The sequence below is a fragment of the Salvelinus sp. IW2-2015 genome, linkage group LG35 (genome assembly GCF_002910315.2).
Source record: "Salvelinus sp. IW2-2015 linkage group LG35, ASM291031v2, whole genome shotgun sequence".
Taxonomy (NCBI): Eukaryota; Metazoa; Chordata; class Actinopteri; order Salmoniformes; family Salmonidae; genus Salvelinus; species Salvelinus sp. IW2-2015.
This window is the reverse complement of record NC_036874.1, coordinates 21,480,575-21,489,628: the sequence shown is the minus strand read 5'-3', so window position 1 is coordinate 21,489,628 and position 9,054 is coordinate 21,480,575. Positions and strand designations below refer to the sequence as shown.

At 47.8% G+C, this 9,054-nt stretch overlaps 1 protein-coding gene across 1 annotated transcript; it reads right to left on the bottom strand.

Annotated features, from left to right (window-relative positions):
- Positions 1-1,997: 1,997 nt before the first annotated feature.
- On the bottom strand, positions 1,998-4,153 carry LOC111958590 (calcium homeostasis modulator protein 6-like). Its single transcript, XM_023979851.2, is given in 2 exon segments — positions 1,998-2,525; positions 3,568-4,153. Coding segments are annotated over 2 exon segments (984 nt in total). The 5' UTR covers positions 4,114-4,153; the 3' UTR covers positions 1,998-2,087.
- Between the last annotated feature and the right edge of the window lie 4,901 nt (positions 4,154-9,054).

Genomic DNA, 9,054 nt, shown 5'->3' with positions numbered 1-9,054 from the left:
AGAAATGGAATAATATGRCCTCCTCATAGTCTGCACCAGATTTGCCAGTTCTTGCTGTGAGATGTTACCCCACTCTTCCACCAAGGCACCTGCAAGTTCCTGGACCTTTCTGGGGGGAATGGCCCTAGCCCTCACCCTCTGATCCAACAGGTCCTAGACGTGCTCAATGGAATTGAGATCCGGGCTCTTCGCTGGCCATGGCAGAACACTGACATTCCTGTCTTGCAGGAAATCACGCACAGAACGAGCATTGAGGGAGGAGGATGTCTTCCCTGTAACACACAGCGTTGAGATTGCCTGCAATGACAACGAGCTCAGTCCGATGATGCTGTGACACACCGCCCCAGACCATGACGGACCCTCCACCTCCAAATCGATCCCGCTCTAGAGTACAGGCCTCGGTGTAACACTCATTCCTTCGACGATAAACTGTAATCCGACCATCACCCCTGGTGAGACAAAACCGCGACTCGTCAGTGAAGATAACTTTTTGCCAGTCCTGTCTGGTCCAGCGACAGTGGGTTTGTGCCCATAGGTGACGTTGTTGCCGGTGATGTCTGGTGAGACCCACAAGCCCTCAGTCCAGCCTCTCTCAGCCTATTGCGGACAGTCTGAGCAACGATGGAGAGATTGTGCGTTCCTGGTGTAACTCAGGCAGTTGTTGTTGCCATCCTGTATCATAATTGTTTATGGTTCATTGAACAAGCATGGGAAACAGTGTTTAAAACATTCACAATGAAGATCTGTGAAGTTATTTGGATTTTTAAAGAATTATCTTTGAAAGACAGGGTCCTGAAAAAGCGACGTATCTTTTTTTGCTGAGTGTATATGTTCGTCTTCGGGAACTTCGTGGCGCCGTTACCTCAAATTCATTGCATAGGTGTCAGAAATTAGATACTGTGAGTGTGACGTAATCAGATGTGCTGGTGGAGGTGAAAAGGTGTTTGAAAGAAAGTCGAGGCACAGGACCCACTTCCTGAATGAGAGTGAATGAGTGCAGTGACAGTGTGTTTGTTCCCTTTCGAAGTCAAGTTTACTATCCCCTTTTGGACCAAATTCACTGCATTATCCTCAWACTTAAAGTGAATACTTGTGCTTTAACTTTCTTTCAACCTCCTCCACTTATCKAACAACAGCTCCCATGGCCAGACTTCTGATACCAATGCAGCAAATTTGGRGTGATATTGGGCCACAAAACTGTGAACCACTATACATTTTTTGGGAGAAAAGTATTTTTAGTATTTTGAAAATACAAAATACCATTCTCTGAAGTATCTTGTTACAAATAAAAAGGTATATAATACACAAAAGTCATTGAAATCTGTATGTCAAAAATACAATASTGCCGATATCTGACTAGTACTACTTAAGCTTTACACAGAGATACGAATCTAACAATTACGCTAAGTTTTACATTCAATTCAGAGCTGATGTTCATCGCAGTTCACTTGTGGCAATGGTCGGTCTACAGTGCAATAATATAAATAACAATAGCGCATAAATACTTTGGAGACCAAGCTTGTAAGGTCAAACTGAATATTATTGTGGGTTACTGTCATAAAGATGCTACATGTACACTGGTAACAGGCTTTTATTGAAAGTATTTCGCAGTGCACAAACTAGCTCCTTATTTTATAGAACCAGACCATGCGTTTCCTGTTTCCTGTTTCCTGTTTAATGCCACAGACCACCCGTATGTAGGCCAAGTCTGAGGGGCATAAAAATACTAAACAGAAAAGTAAAAGAGAAAGAAAGTATGATCAACTATTTAAAATAAAATCCCTTCTGAGCATAGAATTTCAAATAAAAAGCTGCAAGCAGTTTTGTATAAAATTACAATATAAAATTGGGAACTATTGTTATTCAAGCAAAGACCTGAGAGTGGTTAATCAGATGTGATTGGTCTTTCTACTGAAAAATCCCCTGATGCACACTGATGATTATGATGACGACGAAGAGTATAATGCTGACAACAATCCTCTATAATGAGTCCTAACTTTGATGCTAAAAGTAAATAAGGATGGTTACAGATAATGTCATGATAGTGATGCTGTCACTGCTGTTRCTATGATCATATGCATGCCCATTCACAGCATCATCTTGCCCTCATCCACAAAGGCGAGCACGGCTGGATTAGCAGTGTCTGGACCGTCTGACCTGACAGATGACATCCTGTGGTCCCTGGCCTCTGCAGYGTCATGGCACTTCTCCACGTACTTGTGCAGGATGCTGTAGTAGTGGTCTCTGGTGCTGAACCTGTAGAGGGACGAGATCTTCTCCCAGGCCCGGTTAGATGGGGTCGTGACAGGRTCTGGAGGCGTCTGCTGGAAGAAGCTCTTCAGGTTCCTCTCTGCAAGCTTTTCGGCGTGATCTGCCGTGTAGTTTTCCAGCAGGTCACTCTCCCGCTGGGCYTAGACCCTCCAGAACTTCAGCTGCAGGTAGCTGACTGGGGAGTTACACCGGGCAACGCAGGTCAGCAGGAGGTTGAAGACCATGATGGAGGCGATCAGTAGCCAACCCAGGACCTGAAATCAAAACCAATACATTCAACACAATATTCAACTATTCTGCTTAACCCCTTACCTGGAATGCCTGAGTTAATGTCACAGTTATAATTGCCCACATACAGTATACTGCTCAAACTCKAACCATATCTATAAATATAGCAGGAGAATGTATTTGGGAAGCATACTGTATAAGGAACGGTAGATTCAGAGGTGTGTGTGTTGGTCAGCAATTCATCCATCACCTCTTTACATAGGAAGCAGTGTTTCCCTTAGGATTTTTTTCAGCAGCGGTGGCAAAGTTAGCATAGGAGGGAGGGCGTGGTAGTGGGTGTGGCCAATGGTGAGATCTCCGACCATACACTTTAGAGGCCCTCCTCTTGGCCGCAGAGAAACAATTCAGCTGTTTTAAAGCTCATTTCCTGCAATTCTACACATGTTGTCATGGGGCTTGTGCCGTATTCTTATGCTATCGGAGTGACTCAAACATTCTATCAAAATCAATGGGGGCTCCATTATCTGTTCTACATACTTTATATCTGGTTTACGCCTTTTAAATTTACACTGAAAACATTTTACCATGCCTGCCCACTGCTAAATTACTATAGGGAAGTTTTGTACATTAATGAGAACAAGTCATACAGAAACTGAGTCAGACTGAGGAACTGCTATTTWATAACAATGGAAGTAGCCTATGCTTTGGGGCACTTTTGCTTTGGGGCATTTCAATGTTGGAATTTCCAAATGAAATGTGACGCAACAAATGCCTTCAAAGCAAAAATGTGTACTTCATAATGTCAAAGGCTCAGTTTAAAATATATTACAACTCCCTTAGCTGGCAGAACACACCCAGGGGTGTCAATTACTGTTAGCGGAAATCTGATACCTGTCACCTACACTCCACCTACACACCTACATCACCTACACTCCAACAGGCCGTCGACAAAAACAAAGATAGCCCATTAAAACACATTGAAGTATGTAAAATGGGGCAAAGAAGATATGATAAAAACATTATAATTCAAACCATAACTTGGTTCTATTACTGTGAATATTATCTCACCTGCGACTCAGCGCGGATGGTTGCGAGCACATCATTGCTGTCAGATAGTGGCACGTGTGTGGCTCTCRCACAGGGGAATTTATAAAGTTCATCCAGGCACTGCGGACTCTTCCCATCGCAAAGGTGGTTTGTGAAAACCGTTACATTGATACCAGTCATGGCGCATTCGAAGTAATTGCCATTGAGCAGAGCGACTGCAATCCAACTCACAGGTGCAACTACTGCTGTCGTGGTGATCTGAAAGKAGACCACCCCACAGGCGCAAAAATATTTAAAATTACACAATTTGGATTTGCGTAAACACAAACCTGTAAACAATTTCCATGTTTTATTGCTCATGACGTAACCCAACACCAACAGTGCCAGAGCAGGCACTAAGAGAAACACCATGCCGTAGGAAAAGTTCCAGCCACTGCAAGGACATTTGAACACCACTGACGAAAATATCTGTTCCCCGCCTGCAGTTAACAATGCAACTAAACCAAACCCAAGACTAGTCTGCTGTTTCTCAACAATTTTAAGAACAGTTTTGAACTTATCCATCATTCCAGACGCACAGGACGCACAGGACTCACAGGCACTTCTGCTYATAGCAAGTCATGGGAAGCATATAAATGGACGTGACAGCTATACTTTCAGTTCCCCTGTCCTCTCTGGCGCGCCTTCAACTCAGGCTGTGACTCACTTCATTAGGCTACAGTTTATTTATGGACGATTACTGTTGAATCCTAAGATGCTGGTTCTTTTACTGAAGACTCCAAAGCGTACTTATAATAAACGGAATAGATTTATTTTAATGTTCTCCTGAACACATTACAGTCGACTATTATCTGCAGTGTCTTCAGCCCAACACAACCAAAACATCATTGAACTTTTACCGCCTGTCACGTTCTGACCATAGTTCTTTTGTGTTTTCGTTGTTTTAGTGTTGGTCAGGACGTGAGCTGAGTGGGCATTCTATGTTGTGTGTCTAGTTGTCCCGTTTCTATGTTTGGCCTGATATGGTCTCAATCAGAGGCAGGTGTTAGTCATTGTCTCTGATTGGGAACCATATTTAGGTAGCCTGTTTTGAGTTGGGTTTTGTGGGTGGTTGTCTTCATGTCTTCGTGTGTCTGCACCAGACTGAACTGTTTCGGTTTTTCACATTTGTTGTTTTTGTAGTTTGTAGTGTTCACGTTTATCGTCTTTATTAAACATGTTGAACACTAACCACGCTGCGCTTTGGTCCTCTCCTTCGTCCACAGAAGAAAGCCGTTACAGAACCACCCACCAAAAGAGGACCAAGCAGCGTGGTAGCGGGCAGCAGCGGCAGCAGCAGCAGCAGCAGCAGCAGCGAGGTCAGGATTCCTGGACATGGGAAGACATTTTGGACGGCAAGGGTTGCTACACATGGGAGGAGATCCTGGCTGGAAGGGATTGCCTTCCATGGGAACAGGTGGAGGCAGCTAGGAGAGCGGAGGCAGCTGCGAAAGGGAACCGGTGTTACGAGGGAACACGGCTGGCAAGGAAGCCTGAGAGGCAGCCCCAAAAATTTCTTGGGGGGAGGCACACGGGGGCGAAGTCCAGTAGGAGTGGCGAAGTCAAGTAGGAGACCTGCGCTAACTTCCCGTGCTTTCCGTGGAGAGCGAGAGTACGGGCAGACACCGTGTTATGCGGAAGAGCGCACGGTGTCTCCTGTACGTGTGCATAGCCCGGTGCGGTACATCCCAGCTCCTCGTATCGGCCGGGCTAGGTTGGGCATTGAGCCAGGTGCCATGAAGCCGGCTCAACGCATCTGGTCTCCAGTGCGTCTCCTCGGGCCGGTGTACATGGCACCAGTCTTACACATGGTGTCCCCGGTTAGCCAGCACAGCCCAGTGCGGGCTATTCCACCTCGCCGCACTGGCCTGGCTACGGGGAGCATTCAACCAGGTAAGGTTGGGCAGGCTCGATGCTCAAGAGCTCCTGTGCGCCTTCACGGTCCGGTCTATCCGGTGCCACCTCCTCGCACCAGCCCAGTACCACCAGTGCCAACACCACGCACCAGGCTTCCTGTGCGTCTCCAGAGCCCTGTACGCACTGTTCCTTCTCCCCGCACTCGCCCTGAAGTGCGTGCCCTCAGCCCGGTACCACCAGTGCCGGTACCACGCACCAGGCTTATAGTGCGCCTCAAGAGTCCAGTGTGCCCTGTTCATGCTTCCCGCACTCGCCCAGTGGTGCGTGTCTCCAGTCCGGTACCACCAGTTCCGGGACCACGCACCAAGCCTCCTGTGCGTCTCCAGAGCCCTGTACGCCTTGTTCCTGCTCCCCGCACTCGCCCAGTGGTGCGTGTCTCCAGTCCGGTACCACCAGTTCCGGCACCACACGCCAGGCCTACTGTGCGCCTCAGCAGGCCAGAGTCTGCCGTCTGTCCAGCGCCACCTGAGCTGCCCGTCTGCCCAGCGCCGCCTGCGCTGTCCGTCTGCCCAGCGCCGCCTGAGCTGCCCGTCTGCCCAGCGCCGCCTGCGCTGCCCGTCTGCCCAGCGCCGCCTGAGCTGCCCGTCTGCCCAGCGCCGCCTGCGCCGTCCGTCTGCCCAGCGCCGTCTGAGCCGCCCGTCTGCCCATGAGCTACCCCTCAGTCATGAGCTGCCCCTCAGTCCGGAGCTGCTTCTTCAGTCCAGAGGCGTCTTTCAGTCCAGAAGTGTCCCTCAGTCCTGTGGGCCCATTTAGTAGGGTTCCCAGGCCAGGGTCGGCGGCGAGGGTCGCCGCTCAAAGGAGGACACTAAAGCAGACAAAGACTATGGTGGAGTGGGGTCCACGTCCTGCGCCAGAGCCTTTCAGTGTCCAGATGCCCACCAGACCTCCCCCTATAGGTTCAGGTTTTGCGGCCGGACTCCGCACCTTGGGGGGGGGGGGGGGGGGGGGGGTACTACTGTCACGTTCTGACCTTAGTTCTTTTGTGTTTTCGTTGTTTTAGTGTTGGTCAGGACGTGAGCTGAGTGGCATTCTATGTTGTGTGTCTAGTTTTCCCGTTTCTATGTTTGGCCTGGTATGGTTCTCAATCAGAGGCAGGTGTTGTCATTGTCTCTGATTGGGAACCATATTTAGGTAGCCTGTTTTGTGTTGGGTTTGTGGGTGGTTGTTTTCTGTCTTGTGTCTATGCACCAGATAGGACTGTTTCGGTTTTTCACATTTGTTTTTTTGTATTTTGTAGTGTTCACGTTTATCGTCTTTATTAAACATGTTGAACACTAACCACGCTGCGCTTTGGTCCTCTCCTTCGTCCACAGAAGAAAGCCGTTACCCCGCCCTTGCATCTCCTAATCCAATCCCTATTCAGTGCAAGAACGGAAACCCCATTATCATTTGTTAATTCAAATAACTCAAACCCTGCATACAAATCCCATTGGCTATTTGCAACCATTTTACACTAAACTCATAGACGTATCAAAATAAAAAGTCGCACACTCCTATGTATCCCCAGCAATTAATGGGTTTTACCAACGTTTCGGCCTCACTGTGACTTCCTCTAAACTCGTTAACGCATTTCTCAATACACCACACTTCTCACTTCCTCTGAAAACATCCTTGATGAACAGCATGGGTTTTCTAAAACAGTTTTTCACTTATCAACTCATATACACCTGTTTACAAATCCAATCGGTCCGGAGGCCTTCTTACCCTTTTCGGCCTCTCGACGCTCTGGGCCCTCAGGCTCACGGCCTGGCACAATCTGTGTCTCTGTATGTGTGCCTGTCACAGTCGTAGTCCCAAGTCCCAATCAGAAACGTTCCACTCTGACACATTCAGGTCTTCTCCTTCATGTGTTGCATCTTACACAATTTTCCCTCAGTCTGCACTAAGTAGGTTACAGGACCAAGTACCCTGTTCACAACCCCGGTACCATTTCTCTCTCCTCCCAAGTAATCTCGACAAGCACTGCTTGTTCCAACTGAAGAAAACGAAGACGCTTGCCCCCTCCCTTGTCCTGTATCTTAGACTGCATGTCATAATTTGATGATCGTACGCTATCCATTTATGTTTTTTGTATGCTATTTTAACATATGAGAATTAACCAATGATATCAGGCCACACCCGGCCATGATTACAGATACCTGTGTGGGTCTTTGACACTATATAAATGAGTCATCCCGCAGTGTTGTCATTATACCCTGATGAAGACAGCTTGTCTGTCGAAACGTTGGACATAAATATGTTTGCATCTGAGCTCCTAGCGTGTGCGGCTCTCCTTATTTTTTAAGTTGGCCATAATTTGAACCTGGCCATCTCAAAGGTCTGAAAATTTAGAGAGTTGACACAGCAGTCAAGGTCTGCGGTCATCTGGTCCAAGGCTTCTCACGGAGCTGGAAGAGAAGGAGAGAACTGAGAGAAAAGCAAGCTGCCCTCAACTGCCAAGAAGGCTCTGATTCATGATGTGGTGACTCGATGGGATCTACACACAAGATGCTTGAGCGTTTCCTCAGCCAACAGCAGCCAGTTTGTGCGACACTTGGTGGGAAAAAGAGGAACATGGCATCTGAATGCCCAAGGAATACCGACATAAGTGTCATGGAGCAACTGTGCCAGCTCCTTGAACCTCTGAGCAAGTTTACAGATGCACTTATCTCAGAGACACGAGTGACACTCTCAGCCATCAAGCCTGTCCTGGACCACATCACCCGTGATGTTCTGGTGGAAAAGGATACGGAGCCATCCCTGACCAAAGAGATGAAAGGGTAATGAGAGAAGACCTTAAACAACAGATACACAGAGAAGGCAAAGAGAGTCATGCACATGGCTTGTTTCATTGACCCCCGCTTCAAAAGGAGCTTTTTAGATGAGCCTGAGGCTGCAAAAATTGACACTGACAGCTGTGTCCAGGAGGCCTTGAAGCTGGCAGCTGCACAAGTCAGAAGAACCACAAGCACCAGCAGCACCTCCACCACTAACACCCCCACAGCGGCATCGGAGGGAAAAGCCTGGCTGGGTTTGCTGAGAAAGATCCCCTCTCTGCTGCCTTGTTGAGGTAAAAGAGGGTCAGATTCCGACCACCCAGAAGACAGGGTGAAAGACGAGAGATCAAGGTCTACCCGTCTCTGCCACCCATTCTAGCAAAAGAGGGTCCACTGGTGGTGGAGGGGCCATGCATCAGAGCTGCCTCACCTTGCCAGGGTTGCCGGGAAGCTTTTGTGCATCCCAGCAACCAGCGTGCCATCAGAGAGAGTGTTCAGTGCCAGCGGGCACATTGTCTCTCCCTCGCAGATCACTACTTAAACCGGACAAAGTAAATATGATGACATTTTTACATTTCAATCTAGGTGAACAAAGATGCATACATACAGGATGTTAGGCCAACAGCACCTTATTGTATGAAGGAGAGAACGGACATACAACCAGTGCTGTTCATTTGGTTTGTTTACATATTTGTGTGTGTTATTTTAACGTCAACACCTACACATTGGATGTGTTTACATTATGCGTTGTATTGTTCTTACATGCACATTGGATTTGTTTACATATGGTGTATTG